We start from the raw sequence: 27,488 nt of genomic DNA, 5'->3' as shown, positions 1-27,488 counted from the left end.
AAATGTAAGATCTGATTATGTTGAAGTCTTGACAGATAACAGATTGATTTGGAGGAAAATTGTTGATAGGAAGTGAGCAATGGTGTAACTTTTTCATGTAGTACAGTCATAATTATCCTATGCATTCCCTGATGATACATGTCAGGAATTTGATGATGATGAAAAGAGCAGTATTTTTGCATATAGTGAGTGTGTGAAAAGAATATCGCAAAAAAAAAAAAAAAAAAAAAAAAAAAAAATTATTTTACGGATACTTATTAGATTGTTACCAATGAATGTTGGATTGGATTGGAAATTTTGCAGGAATACATTGTATGTCATGCACAGGTGATATCTGAGAAGGGGAAAAAAAATTCCAAAATTTGCCACCAGGAGCACCATGATGTACTGGATGTAGATGGAGAAAAGTGACTCTGGCATAAATAACACATTTTTAGTCACTTCCATTATGCATTCAAGGGCTGTACTGTTCAATGTCCTGTCCTTTCCAGTATGCCACAAACTGCATTCTTTGCACATCATGTTCAATTGCAGAATCAGCTTGTTGGGACTGATGTGCACATGATGCATTATGCTGTCTTTCAGTGCTGGCAAGTTACCAGGATAATCCTGATAAACCTTATCTTTGAGAAATCCCCCCAGAGCTAGAAGTCACAGAGATCAGATCAAGTGAACAAGGCAGCCATGCAGTGGCAAACACACGGCTGATCACTCTGGTTTCTGTGAAATGTTCTCAAAGAATCTCCTGTAGTGAATGACTAATGTGTGGAGGGGGCAGCATCGTCCCACATGAAAAGGACTGAATCCATGCACAGGCACTGATATAGCTATGGCACAAGAAAATTGTTTATCATAATGTGATACCTCCTGATAGTAACTGAGCAAGTCACAGGACCTGACTTGCAAATGTCCTCAAAGAAGAGTGGTCCAGTGATAAATGAAGCTGTTAACCTCACCAAACAGTAACTTTGGCTGAATACAAAGGAATTTGTTTGTTTGCATGTGGGTTTTTGCATAGCCCATTCCCAGCAGTTGTGGGTATTCACAGCTCCATTCAGGTGAAAGTGAGCCTCATTTCCTCCACATAATCACCCATGACCATGCGGCATCCAACTCCACTCAAGCAAGGAATGTTAAAGCAAATGCCAGTCGACTTTTCCTGTGGGGGCAACTCCTGTGTCTGGGTAATCTTGAATGGTTAGAAATGCAGAATCTTCTGGATATTGTGTAAGGCATATCTATTGTTTTGATACAGCGCACACACACACACACACACTGCTAGAACTAACGCTATTATTCATGGCCTGATCCACAATAGCAGTAGCAACTTCATTCACTTGTGAACTGAGTTGTCCTTTCCTCACCTTCTATAAAATAAAAAATTCCATCAACTAAAATCCTGTATGACCCTTTCAGAAGTTTGTAAGTTTCAATCATATCACCCCTCTTTCTCCTGTTTGCTAATGTTGCTACAAATTTCCAGTCTGTCTTCATAATCAGTATTCATTCCACACTCCTGATATCATTTTAACTCTTCTCTGCACTTTTTCCGCTATCAGAATGACATTGGAAACCAGGAGACCAGACCTGCACAGTAATCCAAGTGAGGTCTAATTAAGGCTGTGTAAATTATTATAGAATATAATAATTACATTATTATAGAATGCGAGCAAGTTGCTAAAACATGACCTTCCCTTAGTAAACCCATGTTGTTCATTGCAAAGTAGAGATTCTCTGTCAACCCATTTCTGAATGCAAACCTTAACCATCTTTTTCAAAATTTTGCCACCACTCCTGAGAGACTGGTTGATAGTTGGATACATTGGTCTTTGCACTAACCTTGTGCAATGGGATTATTGTACTTTTTTTTTTCTACTTCTACAGAACCTTCCCTGTTCTGGGACTCAAATTATATAGTCTGGTTAAAGGAATAGCGAGTTCAGCAGAGAACTCTTTAGAATTATATAAGAGAATAAGAATTGGACAAATCGGGTCTGACCTGTTGTGCAATTTCTTCATGATACTGGGGCCAATGAATAAAATCAGTACATCATAAAATCAGTTTTCCATTAAAGTTACCACTAAATGGCTAGTTTTAAGCAACATATAGTTTTTTCTCTCAGCCAAGTTTGGAATCCTTCTTGGTTTTGTTTGGCTCAAAATATTCTTGCTGCACTTTATTGTGTACATTTGCTCCCTTTATCACTCTGTAGATTCTGATAACCTCTACTCTTAAACTCTTATTATTTATCTCTGAAACTTAATTTTCTATACTCTGATTACCCAAATGGTGATATCATATTGTTGGTGGCTTCCAGTGTTCAGAATTCCAACTGGCTTCCCTTTTTCTAAAGAGTATTTGCTATTATTATGAAATAAGCAATAGATATCACATGTAAAGCATAATGATTTATTTGCTTCTGTATATTTCATCCTTCATCATCAGGGAGAATAAACGAGATCAGTAAAGCGTGTTCAAAATTTATGTCGCGTAGCAGTCATTAATTGAGTCTCATGCTAAGTGAACAGGAGAAAAGAGTCACTACTAAGATTGCATACATTATTCAAAAAAGTATAAACATTTAATTGTAGTTATTTCCCAAAACTTTGATGTAAGCTTTCAACTGAAGTGGTTGAGATTCAGACAGTATCTTAAAAGTTTACATATTTCATGGAAGAGATGATTGATTTTAAATCTTATTGAATTAGATATCTTGATTCCAGAAAACTTTGTAGCTAGTGTAAATTAAAGATGCCAAGAAATTATATTTTTGGTTTCATCCTTGAACCAAGTGTAAGCAAGGTTTGCACATAGAATAACTTCATGGCTTGATTACTTGTATATAGAGGCTAGAGACTTCACATCAATTGTCTTGATATTCCATAATGCAATGCACATATCCTTATAGATATGTATAATGTTATGCATTATGGGAAGGGCCACTACCCAGACCAGTTTAGATGTTTATTGAGGCCTTGTCAGTAGGAGCCAGACCCGGAATTGATACCAGGTTGAAGAAGTTATATTTTCCTATACAAGTAGCCAAAAGGTGTCACACCTTATTACTAAAATACTCTGGATTAGATATCTAAACTATACGACATTCGCTGGCAGAGTGGTTAGCGTATCCGCTCTCCAGCCAAAAGACTGTGGGTTCGAATCCCGCTGTGCACATGGATGTTTGTGATTGTCTGTGGAAAATCTAGTGGTGGTAGTCGGTGGTAGATGGCGTTGGTGTAGGTGCGGTCAGTTGGTGGATTGACAGCTGTAGAGCAGGTGTCCTCCCTCGATGAGTCTTTGGACTCCCTGGAGGTGTCTAATAATAATAATAAACTGGTCTGGGTAGTGGCCCTTCCCATAATGCATAGCATTATACATGTCTATAAGGATATATGCATTGCATTATGGGATACCAAGACAATTGATGTGAAATCTTCAAACATGTTAAATTTTTCCACTTGGTTATGTTATAAATTAAACATGCCAAGAAATTATCTTGCTTTCATCCTTCATCCAAGTGAAGTTACTTCATGTGAAACTTTATTTGCTTACATTTGGATAAAGGATAAAAGCAATAATATAATTTAGGTAAGATGTGATTAATTTATAATATAATCAAGTGGAAAAACTTTCAACATGTATCGCTAATCGAGAGTATTTTAGTAATAAGGTGCAAAACTTTTGGCTACTTGTATATGGAAATATGACTTCTGCATTACTTCATCCTTGGTATCACTTCTGGGTCTGGCTCCCACTGATGAGATCTCAATAAAGGTCACACCTGAACCAGACCCATGATAAAATAACCATCTATCATGGGTCTGGGTAATGGCCCTTCTCGTGATGCGTAGCATTATTATTATTATTACGGGCGACTCCAGGGAGTCCCTAAACATCATGTCCTCACAACTATACGACATTCTCAAAGTATCTATCATACCTTGCCTTGAACTCACTCACCGTCCTAGCACCTACAACAGACTCTGGCAGCTTATTCCACTCATTTACCACTCTAAAAGTAAAGAACCCAGCTCTAACACCCCTGCTGACCACGCTCTTGCCCAGCTTTCATAGGTGTCCCCTAGTTCTCCCACCACCAGTCCTGATCTCAAAAATATCCTCTGAATTAATCCTATAGAAATCCTTTAGCAATTTGAATGTCTCAATCATATCTCCCCTTTTCCGCCTATCAACTAATTTCTGCAACCCACAGATCTTCAACCTGTTCTTATATGGTTCATGCCATAGACCTGCTATCATCTTAGTCACTTGCCTCTGGATCCTCTCCACCTCCTCCCCATCAAGATGGAACTTAGGTGACCAAATCTGGGCACAGTAGTCGAGATGAGGTCTTATTAAGGCTCAGTACAGAGGTATACAATAACTTGCTTGTCTCTGCTCGTCAAGGTATTTTTCAACAACCAAGTGAGTCGATTAGCTGATTTAGCTACTTTTGCAATCTGCCCTCTAAACTTCATCTCCCTATCCACCAACACTCCCAAGTCCCTGGCCTCATCAGTCTCCTGGAGTACAGTTCCACCAATGTGGTATACTGCTGCTAATCTTTTCATCCCAAAATGCATAAACTTACATTTTGTCTCATTAAATTGACATCCATTCTCCTTAGCCCAGAACTCCAATCTATCCAAGTCGTCCGGCAAGATTTTGACATCTTCTGCATTCACTATTGCCCTACCCAACTTTGCATCATCAGCGAACAGGTGAACTGTTCCTCTTAGATCCTTTCTTATATCGTTAATGAACAAATTAAACAGCAGTGGTCCAAGAACTTACAGCATGCCACTAGTCACAGGCCGTCTTTTGGACTCAACTCCTGAATAAACTACTCTTTGATATCTCTCCCTCAACCACCCACCTATCCATTTCACCAATCTTATATCCATTCCCATATGTTGTAGTTTACGGATTAGAATTCCATGTGGTATCCTGTCAAATGCCTTTGCCAGGTCCAGCAGTATCACTGTAAACCCATTACCCTTACCCTTATACATATCTGTAAAGAGATGTGCTTTTGCATTATGGGATACTAAAGCAATTGATGTGAAGTCTTTAGCCTCTACACACGAGTTGCCCAGTCATGAAGTTACTTCATGCACATACTTTGTTTGCTTACACCTAGCTAAAGGATGAAAGCAAGAATATAAATTTCTTGCCATCTTTAATTTATAATATAACTAAGTGGAAAATTCTAACATGAAATAGAATAATTACATGGTAAGACAGAAAACTGATATATTTTCTCCTTGAAATACTGTAAGGTGCTTCATGTGTTTGATCCACTTCAGCCAGTATGAAATCAATATACAGAAACAATCTTGTCTATCACCATACTGTCACTGTGCAAGTTATATATAAAATCTCTCTCTCTCTGCACTTCTGTTTCCATTTTGTGATTAAATAAACCTTCAGGTTTTAATGTTCAATATGTTGTCAGGTGAATGAACTACCCATGATGAGCGACTCCATGGATGATATGATGATGATAACAATCAATACATAAGTACAATTATCCACTGCATTTTAATAATAGGATGCATAAATTATAAACAAAAATATAAATGAAAACATTTGAAATTGGTAGGCAGAAGAGCCATATATTCACCTCTTTCTTTTTATTCTGGAATGCTCTTGTTTGATACATTCACTTGAATCGCTTCTTTTTTTTGCAGGTGTATCAGTAACAAGGTAAATAATTTGCCACTTCAAAAAATTTTATTCAATCAATAAAAATCTTCAAATATGTACTATAATATTGTTGCAGCCTTCTGACTGAAAATAGCATGTGCAATACATGACCACAGAATTTTTTTTTTCTTGCATATCTTGTCTTTTGTGCAACCCACACAATGTCTTGCTGTTTTATGTAAGATGTGACAAGAAATTGAAGATTTGTTCTTCTGATATATGCAAAAAAGTGGGTTTAAAAATTTGGTGGGCTTGAAAAAAATGCATATGTATTCTATTTAATATTTTTGGCATGACATCTTGTAGGTTCTTTACTTTATGCTCATGTAGGTAATTGTTGCTAATAGGCAGTATCAATTTCACTCATTTGAACTGGGGGAGGGGAGAGGGAAATAGTCTTTGAAAATCATGATTTAGTGGATTTGATCAAGATTTTTTTTTTTTTTTTATTACATTTCAAAAAAGGAACACAGTAGTGATATCATGGTAAGCAGATACCCACTTGGCAAAAAAAAAAAAAAAAAATTATTAAGCAAAGTTTGCATGTGAAATATCTTCACAACTAGGCTACTTTTTTGTAATGCAATTGACTTTGCATAAAATTGCTCTGTATATTATTATGTATAGTGCACACTCCCTTCTCAGCAGGTATAATACCATGAGTTATGTGATTGTCACCATCCAGACCAGTTTAGACTTTACTTAAGTCTGATTAGTGGAAGTTATACCCTTGGACTCATATTGAAGACAATCTTAATGGCAAAGTGATATTTCCATATACAAGTTGCAAAATGGTGCATCACCATATATCATGACAAAATTGCATATCATTCACATGGTATTATATATGCTTGAGATGAGAATACACTATACATTATAGAATGCAGAACAAATAGATATTAAGTCAGCGGCTTTCTTTATATAAGTAACCTAGTTGTGAATATATTTCATATGCAAAGTTCTGTGTGTTTACCCTTGGAAAAATAAGAATGAAAACAAGAAGATAATTTCCTATAGCTATCTCCAGTGCAGATTATCATAATACAGTAAACCCTCGATTTAACGGACTTCAGATTTAATGGACAAAATTTCCGGTCTGTATGTTACATGTGAAAATTAACATCCTGTTAATTTTAAAATGCTTTTAACCAAGATTTGCTTATAATTAAATTAACAGGTTATTTTTTGTTATTAATTTCCTGTTGTTTTAAACAAATTTTGGTGAATAGGCCATCATATGTTGGAAAAACATTGTAGTAATTTAGCCAACATAAATGAGTCACTGCTCATAAAACATGTTCTTCACGTCCTAATCATTCAGTGAATGATTAGGACGTGATGATACCAATCGCACTATAATTGGTTCTTTCTGTGGCAGTTTTATTACACACATTTTCATAATTTTAGGGAGTTAATTATAAAAAAAACAGCAGAATTCAAAAGTTCAAAAAAAAAACTTGAAAAGGTTTTCAAAGCAGGATTACCTAAACTAAGCGCCTCAACATCGAACATTAACTTCACATTAACTTATCAAAAAGTGTGAAAATTGTGTTAAAAATTATGTGTGAAACAATTTTTTTGTTATTACACTGCTAATATTGATAAAATTGCAGTATAATGTTACTGATATTTTTATTTTAAAAAATTCGCTATTTAACGGACTTTTGATTTAATGGACATCCCTTAGCCCCTATTAGTCCGTTAAATCGATAGTTTACTGTGATAGTGCATCATTTTGCTATTCATGGAAAACCTACATCTGTCATCGAGATAGCTAGAGATCATCATATACTAATTAATTAATTAGCATGTAACACTGAACTTTCTAACCCATTTTCCCTTAATGTGAAATCTTAAATTGGAATGTTTTTTATTGTTTATTTCATTTCAGATTATTGGAGCAAGTGCAGCATCTAAATTTGGTGGAAAGGCTGTGATGACATTTGCAGTTTTCTTCTGGTCACTCTCAACAATTATTACACCATTGGTAGCATCATCACTGTATCTTTTGATAGCATGCAGAATAATTTTAGGTCTATGTGAGGGACTAGGTAAGCCTATTGTGTTGAGTCATGTTTTTGTCCTCATTGGAAATGAGCAACGTTTTTTGCTCATTTCCAATGAGCAAAAAAAACTAACTAGTTAACCAAAACTAGTTAGTATTTTATTTTGGGGGTAACTTGTAATTTTTCTACATACTACTGGCATGTAATGAACATAGAGAAATTATCATATCTTCTGAACCAGTGTCAAGCCTTGCTTTTCTTTGAGACCTAAGTATCCACTTAGGTCACTTAGCAATTTGGGATGCAACTGACCAAATTAAACCATGCACAGATATAATGGTATTATTATTATTATTGTACAGACACCTCTATGGAGTCCGAAGACTCAAAAGGAGACCCAAACTATTCACGCAATATATCATACCTATCCTTGAACCCATTCATAGAGAAAGCACTCACAACTGACTCTGACAACCCATTCCACTTATTCACAACTCTCCAAGCTGGTCCTCACATCCTTACTAACCACACTTTTATTCAACTTCCAAGGATGATCTCTTGTTCTGGCCCATCTAACCAAGTGTTGAAACATTTACCCTGCATCAATCCTATAAAACCCTTCAAGCAACTTAATGTTTCAATCATATCCCCTCTTTTTCTCTTATCAGCCAACCTCTGCAATCCACACACCTTCAATCTATCCTCATAGGGAACATTCCACAGATCACTCACCATCTTGGTCACTTGCCTCTGAATTTTCTCCACTGCTTCCTCATCTCCAAGAAATCCAGGCAGATCTGAGCACAGTAATCCAGGTGGGGAGTATCAAGGCCTTATAAAGAAGAATAACAACTTCATTATCTTTACTTGTTAAAGTGTTCTTCAATAACCAAGTAATCTTATTGGCCACCTTAGCAATATGTCCTCTGAACTCCAACTCACCACCCCTAAATCCCTAGCTTCATCTATTTCCTGGAGTACAATTCCATCAATGTAGTACATAGCTTGTAATCTGTTTATCCAAAATGCATAACTTTACATTTCTCCACATTAAACTGATACCCGTTATCTTTTACCCATTTCAATCATCCTAACTATCCACATCACCTTGATTAACAATAACACTACCTGATTTCGCATCATCAGCAAACAAATGAATATTTCCTTTCAAGGTCACACCACTGGTCACCTGTTTTTGCCTTGATTCTGCCCCTCCATATACCAGTTTTTGATATCTGTCCGGTAGCCACCCTCTTATTCACTTAACCAGTATCCCCATTTGTTCTAATTTGTGTAACTGAGTTCCATGTGGTATTCTGTCAAATTCCTTTGCAAAATCCAGCAGAGTCATCATGTAGTCATTTCTTTTATTGAACTCAGCTGTTAAACTATTCGAAAAAGTCAGTAAATTACTAAGGCATGACTAACTCTTCACAAAAGTTCGTACAGTATTATATTTTAATCCATCTATTCTTGAATTCTCTTTTTGACCAATTTTTTTAATATTTTTACCACCATGACTGAGATACTGATTTGGCTATAATTTTCTACTGCAGTCTTAGAACTTCCCTTATGCAGGGAATTATTTTGCCCTCTTTCCACTCCCTTGGAATTGCTAGTTCCCTTGCACATTCTTGCAAAACCCAAGCTGATATCCCATCTAATTCCACAGCTGTATTTACATTGAGATTCTGCAATGTAAATATGCTAAGAACTCCAATTCATCCACCTTTTTTTTCCTGCATTAGTCTCTGTCACATGTTAAAGCAGTGTGGTTGATATACCCTTGCAAAGTGGTTACTGAGTAACTCAACTATTTTATCTGCTTCTGTCATGTCTGTTGTCCTTTAAGAATAGCACTTTCTTCCAATTAACTAGTCCTGGCTGTTTCTGAAGTAATGCATCCTGCACATGTTCAAGTTTCATTGAGTAGATCTCGGCCATAATTGTTTGGCCTTCAGTGAGAAACTCATCATCATCAAATTCCTGACATGTACCCTCAAAGGGTATACATGATATGATAGTACTATAGGAAAAACTTATGTCACCATCTACTAGCTTCCTATCTATAACTTTCCTCCAAATCAACCTGTTACCTGTCAAGACTCCAACATTATCAGATCTTATATTTCTATCTTCTAAGGCACTTTTTACTATATCAATCTACCTATATCTTGGTCTTCTGCTGGGTCTTTTTCCTGCCAACAGCAGAGAACACTTGTTTTGCTACTCTTTCCTCTCCCATTCTATTTAAGTGTCCATACCACCTGAAATTAGCTCTGCATGCATTCCTGGATGCTAACAATGTCAAGTTCTTTCCTGATATCCTGATTTTTAATATGGTATTGCCATCTGTTCACATCCCTAATCTTTCTCAGAACTCTCATACCTGTGGTCTCTAGTCTTTGGTTAAGTGTTTTATTTCTAACCCAGCTCTCAGATCCATAGGTTAAAATTGGTTTGAACACTGTCTTGTATACAGCTAATTTAGTGTTTTGACTAATTATTTTCTTATTCCATATAAATTTATTCATTTGACTTCCTACCATACCAGCTTTGTTGATTCTGTTGTCTATTTCCATATTTAATTTACTATCATCATTAAAAATCATGCCTAATTAGCTGAAATGTTTTACTTGTTCTATAGGTTCTCCATTCACAATGCAATTGATATTTTCAATGCTTCTGCATATTTTCATTGTCTTTGTCTTGTTATTGCTGACCTTGATACCATATCTATTACAACAGTTATTCAATTTAGTCAGGGAATCTTGCAGACTTGTAGCGGATTTATTCAGAAGTATAACATCATCCGCATAAAGCAGAGAGAGCTGACATTAACATCTCCAATTTTGATATCAGGTTTAATACCACTTTTTGTCTGACACCAGTTTTAACATTAAACCATCTTCCTGTACTTCCTTCAATTCTAACTGCTGACTTACAACTCAAATAAAGACTATTGCTTGATATAATGCTCCATTGACACCATACAAATGTGAGAATTACAGAGGAAATACCTCTGTAATTCTCACATTTAGTTTTATTGCCCTTTTTATATATGGGTACTATTAGAGCTCCATTAAAATCATCTGGAATTCGTCCCTCTGTCCAGGGCTTCTGATACTTGAGCATTTCTAGTCGAATGTCATCTACTCCAGCATGCCTTTCCACATTGAAGGCTTTTCTACTTCAAGTATGGATATGTATTCCTGATTGCATGCTTCGCCAGTGTTTTTTTACCTGTGTGCTGTCACTGATTCTTTCATTTAGCAATTTTTCAGAATAATTACTCCATACATACATCAAGGATATCTTTTTCTCCAATTTTCATGTGACCTTTATCATCTCTAATTCCTTTTACAGTACTCTTTCCTTCATTTCTAAGCTTCTTCAACAACCTTTAGAATATCTTGCTACTTCTTGATGCATTATGTTCTTACCAAAGTCTTCCCATGACTTTTGTTTAGCTAGTTTTAGTTTTAGTGTTTAGCTTTCTTACATTTGTCTCTTTATTCTCTAAGACACTTGTGGGCAATCTGCAGGCCAGATCCAACCCTAATCTATTTCAGGCGAAGTTTGTCTGATTCATGGTGGAAGAAAACATGGTGTGTTCTACTAACTCACATTAATCTGACGTCATATGACTTGCACAAAACACACTATGTTTTCTCCAACCAAAGTCTCTTTCTCACTTTGACTAGCGGCGTGTGTGAACGTGTGACAATGTGTCAGTTTGGTACTTGCATTGGTGTTGTGCTTTGTTCAGTGCCTGCATTGATGTTATGTTCTGTTCAGTACCTGTGTTGATGTTGTGTTCTGTTCAGTGCCTGCAGTGTAGAAGACAGTTTTGTTTGACAGTTCTGAATATCGCTTATAAATTTGGGACAATGTCAGGGGTTATTGCAAAAAAAAAAAAGAAAAGTAGATGCAGAGAATCATCAATTTCAAGACAACTGGACGGAGGATTATTATTTTATTCTGAATAAAGGTTTGCTGTGCAACGAATCCGTATCCATCAACAAAGAATACAACTTGAAGAGACACTTTATTTTGAGACATTCGGATCACCCAAAAATTGATGGACAACTACGAAAAGATGAAATACAGAAGTTGAAGAAGAACTGGGATATCCAACAACAAACGTTCAACAAGCAAAGAATGCAACACCACAGCATTGTCAAAGCCAGCTTTGTGGTAAGCGAAAAAAATCGCTAAATTCACAAATGTTATGGAAGTTGTAGTAGCCAGTATTAACTTTATTAAGTCACATGCACTTAATCACCGCCAATTTAAGGAGTATTTGGCAGACCTATTTTCGGATTATGAAGATGTGTCTTATTATTGTGAAGTGAGGTGGTTGAGTAAAGGTAAAATGTTAAAACGATTTTATGATCTGAGACAAGACATTGCAGATTTTATGGACATAAAAGGAAACACAATTAACCAAGTAAAAGATGATGATTTAGCATTCCTTGTAGATGTCACTGGATACCTAAATGAACTTAATCTTAAATTGCAAAAACAAGGACAATTGGTTCATGAACTGCATGGACATGTCAAAGCTTTTTGTAATAAACTAAGATTGTTGGAAAGTCAGATAAGAACTAAAAATTGTTATCATTTTCCTACTCTAGCAATTCATAAAAATATCCCTTATAATTGTTATGGAGATGAACTAAAGGCACATAGAGCAATTTGATGCAAGGTTTGCCGATTTCAAAAACAAAGACTCCGCATTTGCTATATTTGCTCATCTGATGGATGCTGATGTAAATAATGTGCCAGAAAACTTACAGATGGAACTTATTGAACTTCAAGCGGATTTAGTGCTAAAATCACAATTTAACAACATTGCTTTGACAGATTTTTATAAATTTTATTTGGTGGAAGAAAAATATACAAATTTACGCGCCTTTTCAAGAAAAATCATTTGTCTTTTCGGCAGCACATATGTGTGAACAGTTTTTTTCGAGGATGAAATACAATAAATCAAAAATTCAGACAAGAATAACAGACGAAAACCTCGAAAATTCTATGCGATTATCCTTAAGTAATATTAACGTCAATATCGATAGTCTCGTAGTTGAAGTAGTACAAGGCCAATCTTCACATTAAATTGTTATGTCATTCATTATATTATAAAATTTATGTAGAGCTTTATACCAAAGCATTATATTATAAATAAATGAAATATGAAGTAGCAATTTGTTTTAATTCATTTAATATTAATTTATTTTATTTAATAATTTGGTCCGGCCTTTGACTTGGAAATAGAATGATAATTTGGCCCCCGAACTAGGAAAGGTTGTCCATGCCTGCTCTAAGAGCACAAACTGACTTATTTTCCAGTAACTTTTGATATGCTTTCTTCTTTTCCTTTGCTGCCTCTTTAACTTCCTGTGTCCACCATGGAGTTCTGATATTTCTATCCTTGCAGACAACCTCACATCATGTCTCTGTGGTAGAATCAATCGATGTTTTCTTCAGGGCTTGTCACTGAATCTGCAAGATTTAGTTCCTGTTCTCAAATTCTTTCATTTTTTTTTGAATAATGTTTGTGTATTTTAGTCTACAGTTCACATCTGAGAGATGCTCAACTTTAATTCGCTTTAAAACTTTCTTACATATTCTTCTTTTCAATATGAAATTCAATTTTATCCTGCTCAAGAATAAATGGTGATCACTTCCAATTTTAAATCCTCTGTACACTCTAGTGTCCTGCACCAGGGATAAAACATCACTATGAACAATAACATAGTCAATGAGACTTTTCTTATTCCTTGCCTCTTCTCACCATGCAAATTTGTGCACATTTTATGTTGGAACATAGTGTTAGTAATAACCAGTCCGTGTCCTGAACTGAACAGAAATCCAACAGGTATTTGCCATTATTATTAGCTTTGTTCTTTTCTCCAAATTTTCCCAAAATATTTTTGTATGTTATGTCTGACAATCCTTTCCTCCTCTGCTATTTAGATCCCCAACAAAGACCAACTTTTCATTTTTCATTGTGTCATTTGTTTTCTCTAAAGCCTCAAAAAAATTCCTCCACTTCTACCTTAGTAGAACCTTCTAGGCACAAATAAGTCTCATTGTCCAGTAACCCATTCTGATATTTGCCCACATCACTCTATTTGATGTTGCTTGCCATTCAAGAAGATTAACCAAGTATTTAGTGTTGAATACTATAGCTACACCTTTTCCCTGATGGTCATTGCCTGAATATAACATTTCGTATATTACTCATTGCTCAGAAAGATCTCACCAGTTTTTGTCTTTTTTGTTTCAGTCACCCCAATTATGTCGATCTGGTACTTATCCAATTCCTCAGCTAGCTACATTTCTTTGCCATTCAAGCTTCTTTTGTTGATAGTACCGATCTTGAACTCTGATGATGTTGAGTTGGAGTGTGTTTTAGGATTTGTTCCAGTAGCTAGCTGACATTTTGCTGTTCACCCTGATTCCCTGGCAAAAACAAGAGAGGCCCTGTTTAACTGGGCACTGCCCCTCCTGGCATGAAATTCTGTCACATTGTACCATCATTTTATATTGTGGTTTAAGCCAATAAGAATACAATTTGGTCAAGTAAATCCCAAATTGCCAGTCCATCCTCATTCGTTCAGTATCCAAGTAGATACCTAACAGGGTGCACCATGAGAAGGTGAAGATTGAAATTAGGGCAGAAGCCCTGGTCAGTTCTCCGTATTCATTTAAAGACCATGTGGAGGTCTCCTCTCAGTTATACAGCTTTGACCCTTAAGCACCCCAATTTTAAGATTCTATATGATAAATATATGTCGGTTTGAATGAACCTCCCACGACGAGTCTGTTGACCCCATGGAGGTTGTAATAATAATAAAATTGAGGGTACAGCCATGGGCTCTCCCAACTAACTTTCATGGAGACATTTGAAAAGAGTGCCATAAATTCCTCCTTCCTTAAACCCACTATTTGGCTATGCTATGCGGATGATGTGTTTACAACTTGTCCGGATCACCTTACATACTTTCCCTTCCTATTTGAACAGCCAATATCCAAGGATCCAATTCATGACAGAAATAAAGTAACAACAGCCTGCCCTTCCTAGACACCCTAGTTACAAGACAACCAAATGGATCCCCAATCTTCACATTCTACAGAAAACCCACTCACACACACACACACACAGGTAGACACATTGATGAACAGTCGCATCAAATCTCCCACCCCTTCCAACAATTTGGGACCATAAAACCTTAATCCACCAAGCAAAATTATTTGCTCAGATAACAGTGTACTCGTAGAGGATAATACTGACTCCAATCCACCACACATAAACCATAGTCTTCTGGGAATGAAGATTTTGAAGTGCGCATTACTGAATTGTTTGGCGACAACCAATGATCAGTTTGCTTCTTGTTAGAATACAAGATCCATTCTTCATCACAAGTGAGCAAGTAATCCAAAATCAGTTCATCTTTATGACATGAAAGAAGAAGAACAAATTTGATAGCCTTTAAAGTTTATTGCTATCTGATAATGCATGGGACCTGTTTGCTTAGCTTCCACGATTTTCCCAGTTCATGCAAGTGTAAATGAATTGTTTCAACACTCACGTTAAACATTTGTGAAAGTTCTTGGCATGTTAATGTTGGATTATTTTCAACAGCGGCATGTAATTCTTCATTATCAATAATTGAGGATCTCTTCTAACATGTGCATCTTCAAGTGATTCATGCCCAGAAACAAATTTTTAAAACCACTTCTGCACAGTACGTTCCAAATGCCACACATTTTATGGGATGCTTCTGAATCATTTGAATTGAGTTTAAATTCATAAAGCAAACAAGCCTGAATTACACGAGATTCAGCTAGCATTTTAAAAGGGTTCAAAGTCAGAGAAAAAAAAAGAGTAAACACCAAGTTAGAGTGCACCATTTGACTGATTGGCAGTGAACTCTACCGAAAACTGCACAAACCTTTTTTGGTTACCTGATATCAGAGCATGGTAGGAGACCTACAGTCTTCACCTTCTTGCTCTTCAGTTTTTCCTCTTCTAACAACTCCTTTACATCCTCCCTCATAGAATCTTTCTCACCTCTCAAATCATTTGTGCCAGTCAGGACAATCAGTTACTTTACCTGACCTTTTTTTTTTTTTTTGCATCTCGATGGTGTGACTGATATTGTGAATTTTTGTACCAGAAGTACTACCTGGTTAAAGAAGACACCTACACTATTTTTGTCAGGGAACTGGGGCAAATTGTTGTTGGCTACAAACTATAAACTCAAACCCATCAGAATAGAAGACAGGCAATAACAAGAAAACAGGCAAAGACAAAAATGACTAAAACAGCTGAGATACTTCTAAATAATAACTGTAAGATGCTATTCAGACAAAAGCAATCAGGGAAAGGAAGAAATAACTACAGTATTATACACTAACCCCAAAGATAAACTTCTTGAATGGCAGGCAATTTCAAATAATGAAATGGACATATTTCAAAATAGGAAATTGGACAATGAAACATATGCCTATAATCCCACAGAAGATTGTATTTGAGAAGTAGCATAATTTTTTAAATCACTATAGAGGGCAGCTGAGCATAAAGGAAAAGCTGATTGCTACTGGAGACCCAAACAGCAGAGTAGGAAATGAATTCCTGACATATAGAAGTGTTCTGGAAAAATTCAAAGAAAACACCAGTTAATTATTGCTTAAGTACTCACAGGATTTCTGTTTAGGATCAGTACTAACTCTTGTTCAATATAACAGTTTGCCTAAATTCACATGCAGACAACAGAAAAAAAAAAAAAAAAAAGAGTCTTGTTTGAGTATATTATTGTTTTTAGAGATGGTTCAAAATACAAGATTATTTCTGATTATTTGAAATAGGGAGTCAAAGCCAGATAGCTGAGAGGAGACCTCCACATTGTCTTTAAGGAATGTGGAGAACTAACTGGGGCTTCTGACCTGATGTCCAGTCCTCACCTTCACTTGGTGTGCCCATTAGTAATTGTCCACTGGATACTGAACAAACAGGGATGAGCTAGCAATTTGGGATTAACCAACCAAATCGTACTCTCAGTTGTGCTTAAACCACAAACAATAGAATGGTGCAATATGATGACATTTCATTCTGGCTGGAGCATTCCCCAGTTAAACAAGGCCCTGCTGTTTTCATCAGAGAACCAGGACAAACATTAAAAGGTTAGCTACTGGAAGAAACTCAAGCTCACCATCTAGAAAAAGAACAAACCCAATGTCAGAAGAACTGAAGATAACAACCATCAGTATAAGGAGAATATTAATGGAAAGGAAATCGATCTTGCAGAAGACCTGAACAAGTACCATGTGGGCATATTGGCATTATTGAAACAAAGAAGGCAAAAACAGGTGCAATCTTAATAAATAATAAGTATAGGATGTTATATTTTGGCAATAATGATCAAGGAAAGGAAAGAGTGGGGATACCTTCAACATCAACCGTGAAGATAAACTTCTTGATTGGTAGGCAGTTTCGAGTAAAGTTATGTGGACAAACTTCAAAATGGGGAAATGAAAAATGAAACTTATTTCTGCCTATGGTTCCACAGGAGGTGTCCCCCCTAAGGAAAAAGTTGAGGAATTTTTTTGAGTCAGCTGACAAAAAAAAAATGGAAAAAAGAAGTACTTGATGGAGGTCTAAACAGCAGAGTAGAAAGTGAATCCCAACAGGCTTATAGGCATGTTTTGGGAAAATTTGGGGAAAGGAGCAAGACTAAATTGCTGCTTAGGATATGGACTAGTCATTACTAACACTGTATTCCAACATAAAGATATGCACAAGATCACATGGAGAGAAGACACAAGAAATAAGAAAAGCCTCATTGACTGTTATCATTGATATGCTGGTTCAGGATACAAGAGTGTACAGAGGATTTGAAATTGGAAGTGACCATCACTTAGTTTTAAATGTGATAAAAACTGAATATCACATTGAAAAGAGCAGTATGTAAAAAAAGTTTTAAAAAGAATTAAAGTCAAGCAAGTTTTATAGGTAAATTGTAGATTCAGCTATACAAACATTACTGAAGAATGGAACAGTTTAAAAAACAAGAATCAAACATTGGAGTCTCAGTGGCAAACTGAAGAAAATATTCTTTCTTTTAAGGTTACATGGTGATCAGCATTCATATTTATAAATTTAGGGACACAAAAACACATGTGTTGAAAAGATTATTTTACTAATTATTAATAAAATAGCACTTGACATTTCGACTCTTATATCGAGGTCATCATCAGAAGGATACATACGTATATGGAACCAAGCTACGTGCTCTAGCCATGTATACCAGTAAACTAAATCTATGTAGTTAATTAATCATTTTCCTAGCCTGACCTCTAACAATAAAAATAAAAAATACAACTACAATAAACTGGTATTAATATTCTTCTGGCTTTGTACAGTTCTGATTGTTATAATATGATATCCTTCAGTTACAAACACTTCACCAGGTTGTCTTCTTGTAGTGGGATTTTTCTTCGGCTTGTTTAGGTTATTATACAGATTGTAGATGGGTCCTCCACATTCTTGGAATGGTTAGGCCATCATAACCCAAATCTCAACATCAACTGAAGGATATCATATTATAACAATCAGAACTGCACAAATCCCGAAGAATATTAATACATGAGGACTTTAGCAGTTTATTGTAGTTGTATTTTTTATTTTTATTTTATTAAATTTTATTTATTTATTTATTTATTTTTTTATCGTTAGAGGTCAGGCTAGGAAAAAGATTAATTAACTACGTAGATTTAGTTTACCAGTATACAGGGCTAAAGCGTGTAGCTTGGTTCCATATATGCATGTACCTTCTGATGATGACCTCGATACAGGGGTCGAAACGTCAAGTGCTATTTTATTAATAATTAGTAAAATAATCTTTTCAGCACGTGTGTTTTTGTGTCCCTAAATTTATAAATATGAATGAAGAAAATATTGATTGATTCAGCTAGGGAGGGATGTGGTGAAGTTGTCTGCAAGGATAGCAAAATAAGAACGCCATGGTAGACACAAAAAGTTAAAGAAGCAGTCCTGAAAAAAGAAGAAAGCATATCAAAAGTTCCAAACAAATAAGTTGACGGATGCCCTACAAGAATACAGACAGAAATGTAAGAGAGCTAAGCTATGTGTGAAAGTAGCTTAACAAAGGTCATGAAAAGACCAGTAAGAATGAGGTAAATATCAGGCAGGTGAAAAAATGTTCTGGAGGCTATTGAAAAGGCTTAGAAATGGAGAAAAGAGTTTTGTAAAGGGAATCAAAGATGATAAAGATGACTGAAGGAGTAATTACTTTGAAAGACATAAATTAAACAAGCAGTGACAGAGCTGAGATAGAGTATTTTCAAGAGAAATACAAACAGGAGTACATATCAATACTTGAAGTAAAAAAAAAAAAAAAAGTCACCAAAAACTTGAAATGTGGAAAGACAACTGGAATAGATGATATTCGACCAGAAATGCTCAAATATGAAGATATGAAAGTTTTGCAGTGGTTTCCTGGTCTAGCCATAAATACTGTTACAGTTTGAACAGCTGATAAGCCTTTAATCTTTGTAAATCATTTACAGCTTTCAGCACATACAAACCACAAGTATAACATGCATATAGTAGCACTCAATGTTCAAAATGTGTCCCTTTTTGCCTTCACGCACACCTGAAGTCTGTGAGGCCACTTATTAATGGTGATACACACACAACATCCAACGGTGGCGATGCTGGGATGTCACTTTTTGCAGGCTACTCTTTTAAGTTCTGGCCACACTTTGAAGTCCAGTGAATTCAGATCAGGATTTTTGTACATCCAATCAGATGGTGATATGTGGTCAGGCACATTCACTTCCAGTCACTGTTATGTGGTCCTCGCCTTGTGTGCAAAGGCTGAGCCTTGATAGAAAGTCCACTGTTCTTACTGTGAAATAAGTTGTTTAGGGGGCCTTACTTTTTTTAGGTTCCAGCACAGTGTCAATACACTTCGGAGGAGATTTTGACCCCTTTCTCACAGAAATACAACTCTCAGACATCCCCCCCCACACACACACACAACCACCACCAAACCATCAATGACACGGGTTGATGACCACTCTGAATTCTGGGTGCTATGACACATGCTGTGCAACCATCCAGGGCATATATAGTCGTTTTGGCAGTTAAACAACTCTTCAGTGGTGAAGATCTTCTCATCTGTGAAAAGGATGTGTCTGTTGTGTGTACTGCCAGAGAAGTACCTTCGATTTTTCCACCCTCTGCCACATAAGTTATGGTGTTAGGAAGTATCCAGTAGAGCAACGATAGGCTCACACTCCCCAGCTCATCAGATAGCACGACATCGTTCTCTGCAAAATGTTCACCTCTCATGACATCACTTTCTGCATTCTCGCAGAATTACAGTAGAGGCGTGCCTTCACAGCCCTCACGTGTTGTATCCTAACGCAGCATGGTTGACATGTTCTTTGGTGGTCAGATATGTCTTCTGTATCATTATAATAGTTCATAGCCTAATACACAAACATCCTACTGATCCCAAGTGTTTTCAGCATGTTTGAAAATAACAGGTGGCTGCATTCCAATCCTGTGAAGTGCTATTACAGCTACATGGTTCTCATAATCTCCCCACACTAATGTTGGCTGCACACACCACCACTAACAGAACCAGGCTTGTGCAATCCTGTGGGCAGCGCTGGGGGGGGGGGGGGTAGAAGTTGTAACAGTATTTATGGTAAAACTGTACACTGCATAATTCAGAGGACTGATCCCAGATGATTGAAGTAGAGTTCTCATAGTTTCCATTTATAAAATAAAAAAAAAAAAAAAAAAAAAAAAAAAACAGAAAAAAAAATGGAATAAAGCTGCATATGAGAATTGCAGAGGAATTTCTCTACTTAATGTTCCAGTTGAGATTTATGCAAATATTCTTGAAAAGAGGCCAAGAAAAATTGTGGAAGAGAAACTGGGAGAACAAGCTAGATTCAGGCTAAATAGAGGGTGTTGTCAGGATCAAATTTTCACTTTATGACAAATAGTTGAGAAATCATGGGAATAAAATAAGGATCTCTACTTAAGTTTTGTAGATCAGGAAAAGTCATACATCAAGGTTTTCAGAGAAAAGCTTTTCAGAACACTAGTTACATGGGGTAAATGAAACAATATGAAGCAATACATCATAGTCTATATATAAGTTGTAAGTCAGAAGTTAGTATTAAAGGAAGTACAGGAAGATGGTTGGATTTAAAATCAGGTGTAAGACAAGGATGCAAATTAATAACTATTATTTTTCAGGAAATAACATGTCATCATCATCACGAAGTATGGGCACATTGCCTGTTGGTGTCCAATGCCTCCTTCACTATCTTCTTCCACCTTTCTTTGTCCAGTGTCACAGTTTCTGTAACCCCATTCCACACCAATCCTTTGTTGTCTATCCATTCTCTGTATGGTCTACCTTTTTTGTTTACACCATCCATAGTACCACACATGAATGTCTTTATCTTTCGATCCTCGCTCATTCTGCAGATGTGTCCAAATAATTGCAGCTTCCATTGTATAATCTTCTGCATTAAATTCTCCTTTGGTTGTATCTTCCAATAGAGCTCTTCATTGGTGATTTTCTATACCCATCCTATTTTTGGAATCTTCCTGAAAAAACAAGTTCTTTCAAATGCCTGAATTTTTTTTCTTGATTCCTTAATTATTACCCATGTTTCAGATCCATACAGTACACTGCAAAAAATGTATGTTTATAGTGCTCTTAATTTTGTTTGCAAGCTGATCGCTTTACTTTTCTAGATGTTATCCATGGCCTTCAGATTTGTTCTTCCTTTTACAATCCTGATCTTTATTATTAATTATAATAACTTTAATTAATACTTTTCTATATTTTGGCAATGTTACCTTGCCATCATGAGTGATCAAAAAACAATGAAATGTGCATGCATGCACTAACACTGAGCAAATGAAGCTGAAGAAAGGCAACTAAAGTCAGGCCTAGAGTTTTAAATGGTATTCCCTAGTGGGCTAAATTGGATGGTCTTGCTGTTGGGCTGAAGATCTGATGATGAGTGCTTCTCAAATTTGGGCTCAGTTTCATGCAACCAAGTTGTTGAAGTTTGGAAAGTTTCTCAGGTCAGAGGCAAATTTGAGGAATAGCGTCTCATATTTGTATTTGCTGTAGTGCTGGCCTTCTTATAGCATATCATGTGATTGTGGCCAAAGCATGGTCAGCAAGTCCAGCGTGTCTGGAATGGTGGAACTGGATGTAGTCCTTATGTTCAAAAATTCTGATATTGGATGTCCTGCCTGTTTGACTATAGTAGGACAGTTTTTAACTGCAAGGGATCTGGTAGGTCTAGGGAATGTGACTGGTCTTTGGAGCAGATAAGGGATGCAATGATGATAGATCTTGTATAATCTCTGCTCTGAAGCTGGAGAGGAAGAGGGAGAGGAGGTTGCAGTTAGAGGATTTTAATATTTTGGGGATTTTATGGGGGTTGTAAACATTGGCTAAGAAAGTGTTGAGAATATGGTCAAGTTCAATAGTTAGGGCACTGCTATCAGAACTAATTAATTTTGCCCTGTTATATAGGATTTTTATAATTCCATATTGTTGGGGAGGGGTGGTGGTGTGATTGCAAGTAATGTATCTATCAGTATGTGTGGATTTTCTGTAAATGGAGAATGCCAGGGACCATGAGGCTGGTATGTAATCAGAATGTCAAGGAATGGGAGACCGGTTGTTTTCCTTTTCTAAGGTAAACTGGATCTTGGGGATACTGATTGTTTAGATATATTAAAGTGTTGAGCGTATCCAGGCCATGTGACCAAATGGAGAACACATTATCAATGTAGTGCAGCCAGACGGTGTGTTTATGTGGAGCAGGGTTTAAGGCTTTTTCTTCAAAAGGATTCCATGAAAAAGTTGGCCAGGGATGGAGAAATTGGAGAACCCATGGCTGTACCCTCTACCTGTTTGTAGAATTTTCCTTGCCAAATGAAATGGCTAGAGTTCATGGCGAACTGAAACTGGGCTGAGATATCAGTAGAAAATATAGTCTGAGGTGTCTGAGTCGGACTTTAGTGAATAGAGAGAAGACATCAAAACTGATCATTATGTCAGTGGATTGGAGTGTGACATTTTCTGTACTGGCTTTAAAGTAGGCAGAATTTTTTATGTGAAGGTGTGTTTGCCAGTATATTATGTGAGCACATGGCACATTTTATTTATGGATTTTTGGTAGTCATAGATCCAGCTGGGGGATGTGGGGGGGTTAGAGTTCATCATCAAATTCCTGTTATAATTATTATAGTACTTCATGAAAAAGTTACACGATTACTAACTTCCGATCAATAATTTTCTTCCAAATTAATCTGTTATCTCAAGACTCCAATATTATGAGATCTTATATTTTTTGTCTTTTAAGGTTCTTTTTAGTGTATCAATCCATCTACATCTTGGTGTCTTCCTCTGGGTCTTTTTCCTTCCATCCTGGCAAAGAACACTTGTTTTGCTAATCTTTTCTCTCATATTCTGTTTAAGTGACCATACCACCTGAGATTAGCTCTACTAACACATTCCTGAATGCTAACAATGGCGAGTTCTTTCCTAATATCCTCATTTTTGATGTGATTTGATACTGCCATTGATGCCGTATGTTCACTACACTAATCTTTCTCAGAACTCTCATATCAGAGGTCTTTAGTCAAAGACTAAAGACTTTAGTCTTTAGTCAAAGACCTGTGTTAGAAATAAAACACAAAGTCTTTAGTCAGAGACTAAAGACTTTGTGTTTTATTTCTAACACAGTTCTCGATTTGTATGTGGGTTTATCAGTGCTCTTTATCACAATGGGTCGTAATGGCAAATTTTGTGTATGGATTTTTGGTAGTCCATAGATCTGGCTTGGGGATGGGCCTAAAGTTATAGTTTTACTTTATTGGTGATTTTCACAGACCAAGATGTCATATTTTTAAGCAGCCTGTGAAGTGTTCTGATCTGTGTATTGGTGGGATCATAATCTAAAGGAAGGTAGGTAGAGTGATCTCAAAGTAAGACGGCAAGCTTACCTGTGTTTAAAAACACAGTGGCATTCCTCTTATTCAAAAAATATTAAAACCCTGTAGCTGTAATCCACCTCCTCTCTCCCTTAATTAAGAGCAGAGATTACACAAAATGTATTACCATTCCATACATTTGGGACATAAGTCCACGCGGTTAGCCGAGTGGCTATGCGCTTCGCAACCATATGCCTGGGAAAGGAGTATCCTGGATTCGATTCCCGTTGCCGACGTGAGGAGGTTAGGGATCTTTCTCAGGCACAGCCAAGTTAGCCGGTCTTGGGCGTGGACTGCAGAGTTTTTCTCCCCAGTTTATCTGGGGTTTTTCTTCCCGCAAACGGGCCCCATGAACACGCATCTACAGATATAAGACACACCGGGAGGCATAGGGCTACCACTGTTATGTCCCCTCTTCCTTATATATTATTTACTTAACCTCAAAGGGATCTCTTACGTGAGATACGTGATATCTCTGGTTCACAAAGGAATAGCCCAAGGGTCAAGCCAAAACCTATGTGGATGATTCTTCTTAACCAACCTCTCGTTAAGCCTAAGAATATTTATTTTTTGCTGCGCCACTTAGGCCCCTTAGATTAATTGAAATATTAATGAAGAGGTTGGTAGAGAGCTTCGCGAAAGTATCACAAATAATTGCAATCATGACCGAAAATTAATTAGTTCCCCGCTTAGATCCGTATTATTTCACAGGTTCCATAATTCCATGCAGACACAGGATTTAGTTAAAGAATAGCAAACATTTATTTAACATATGAGATATAATACTATTTACACAAAGAAAGTTTTTCATCCAATAAGGGTTAAGAATTAAATCAAATCTAACAGTATTAAGTCACTCAAATGAAATTCACACTAAGTTTCAATAAGCCTTATATATCTCTCCTGATACAACTATTTAACACTATGAACCTTAATTAAACAATCCCTAATTTTATATCCTCACTCTAGACACAATCTTATAATTCCTTTTATAAGCAGAAATTAATCTAATACACATTTCATCAGATTACTCATAATATTCCACACACTTGTTTCCCTTTGTCCTAAAGTCCTCATAATAATTGCCTCTAGGTTCTTTGTTACAATAATTCTATGTGAGATTAAGCTCTTAATTCATACACATGCTATGGGAAAATTGTACACTCTTAGTCACATAGGATCATACAGTCACCATTCAGTTAACCTTAGTTATTCCATACAAAATATCCTTCATACACTAAAAATTTTAGAATTAACAATTTTTTTCTTTAAGCATTTACTCCAAAGATCAAATTTCTATTATAATATTCTTGGACAAGTTTAACAATTTTCAACCACACAGTGCCTATTCATTTAATACTTTCTTTAAATCAAATTAATCACTTTCCTGCAGTCCTTATTTTTAACTATTCTTAGAGTTCTTCGCAGATTAATTCCTTTACAATTCTTAGATTCTGCTTTCACACACAAATCAGAGAACAAAATTTTACTTATCTATATGCTTTGTCTTCTTTCCCTCCGATCGACAATATGCCAATGCGATCTTCTTTATGGACCTCTAATTTCTTAGCACTTCATGCTGTATAGCCTGCTACTATTTGGTGGAAGTTTGGAATCAGAATCTTCGCCGACAACCATTCCTTCTGTATGCTAGCGATGGAATTGCACCTAGATACGTGGCCGACCACGAGGTAAAAAAACTCGGGACATCCACGAGGATCTCAGGGGGCACAACGCAGGAACACAGGACTAAGACCAGAAGACCAAAAGACCTCGGGGGGGGGATTCCAACCCTTTTATACCACTCTCCTATCGGCTGCTACTGTAAACTTGGCTGTTCACCTGAGGCGCGAACATGCTTGTGACGTCACAGCGTCCGATTCTCCCGCTACTCGCTAGCTAGCATGGGACAATATGGAGTAACGGTTTGCTTTCTCCCTTTCTTCTCTTGGAGTACATGTAAGCATAGAATTTTCTTGATGGTTTCCTTTTTTTTTTTTTTTTGTTGTTTTATAAAATGAAAAACAATTTGACCAAAATTTAAGCATTACTATCAATACAACGTTAGCATATCTTCTTAAATATACTATCCATTTCTTAAAGTAACCACGTTTTTTTCTTTTTGCACTAGTACATAACCTTTCCTTTAGATATTTTACAATTTCCTCCTCTCTCTCTTTTGTGTTAACACCCTTGGTATTTAAAGACACATTACTATTACCCAGATAACAAGTATTTTCAGTAAGCATTGTATATAGTTTATACTCTGTTATACAAGGATAAGTAGAATCATGACATTCTAAGCTTATCAGGGTATAACACCACCTTATCCTCAGGACCAGGGCCGGATTAAGACCCATAGAGGCCCTAAGCACTTAAGAGATTTTGGTGCCCCATATATATGTAATTCAAAATATAAACAATAATAAATCATAAAATTAATTAATGAAACAAAACTTATAGTAAGATGGAAAATAATGTTTATTTTTGTATACTTCAACTTTATTTAGATTTGAAAAGTTTTCTCCTACTTTTTTTAATTGCAAAGTCTTTGATCAGATCCTCAAAATTAATCTTACGTAACACATCTGCTTCTATACTTAGTAGAGATAAGGCATTCAACCTACCTTGTTGCATAGTTGTTCTGATGGGATTTTTAATATACTTCAACTGAGAAAATGAATGCTCAGCTGAGCAATTTGTGACCATTATGTTAAAAATATACGAAAGGCAATTTCTACATTTAGAAAGGCACACTCAATATTGTCTTCTACAATTATTTTATAAAGTTCAGCATGACTGAATCTTGTTTTTACATTTTTTGTTGCACTGAACTTATGGCGCACATATGAGTCAAACTGCTGAAGCTCAGCTGAGAAATTAGTGTTCAAGTCCTCTGGGTAAGCATCAATTGCACAATTGGTCAGCTAATGATCGATACAGATCTGCACATGTTTTTAAGTCGACATCCTCATTTTGTAGAACTTGGCTTACTCTATGAAAATCTTGCAAAATCTCATCCCAAAAATTCAACATAAAAACTAATTCTAGCTCTTGCATCTTATTTGCAATATTATCTGCTTCTCTTCTAGTGTCTTCCTTTTGTGACTGGTATTCGGCTATACAGTCTAACACTTCTAAAATTTGAAGGAAAGATTTCATAATTGCTGCTGTTGCCATAGCATGTGCCTCCCATCTGGTATCAGAGAGAGATTTTAAGACATTTTCATTTCCAATACAACCTTTAAGAATTGTCCACTGGCCCACTGAGGCTGAAAAAAAGGTATAGAGCAACCGCACTGTAGAGAAGAAATTAACTGCCTCTTGACAGCATTCAACAGCACTTCGGCTTACCGAATGAGCTGCACAGGGCACATATATAGCTTGTTTGTTTCTAAAATTTTTTGCTACATCCCCTTATAACGCCCAGACATGGTAGCAGTGTTGACATAAGACTAACCCCTACATTTTGAAAAGTTTAGCTGACAAACTTTACGTAAGTACTGCAACACCTGATTTGCCATATCCTCACCAGTATGGCTTTTCATTTCCAGAAAGGTTAAAAAGCGTTCAATAGGCTGACCTTCTTTTAACTACCTAAGTACAACACTTAACTGGTCGATATGTGATAGATCTGGTGTTGAATCAGCTGACAAACTAAAATAACCAGAAGATTTAACTTCATCAACAATAAGCACGT

General features: G+C 36.3%; 1 protein-coding gene across 2 annotated transcripts in view; it reads left to right on the top strand.

Annotated features, from left to right (window-relative positions):
* LOC150095574 (uncharacterized) overlaps nt 1-27,488 on the top strand; it is a 148,531-nt gene that overhangs the window by 53,183 nt on the left and 67,860 nt on the right. For both annotated transcript variants that reach the window (XM_090410180.1, XM_090410179.1), the window contains exon 3: nt 7,599-7,758. In XM_090410180.1, the coding sequence (XP_090266306.1) occupies nt 7,644-7,758 (115 nt within the window). In that variant the 5' untranslated portion in view covers nt 7,599-7,643. The remainder of the gene's footprint in view (nt 1-7,598; nt 7,759-27,488) is intronic.

The sequence above is a fragment of the Typopeltis vanoorti genome, chromosome 20 (assembly GCF_054136105.1).
Source record: "Typopeltis vanoorti isolate ZY-2024b chromosome 20, IOZ_Tvanoo_1.0, whole genome shotgun sequence".
Taxonomy (NCBI): domain Eukaryota; kingdom Metazoa; phylum Arthropoda; class Arachnida; order Uropygi; family Thelyphonidae; genus Typopeltis; species Typopeltis vanoorti.
This window is presented reverse-complemented; position numbering and strand designations above follow the sequence as displayed.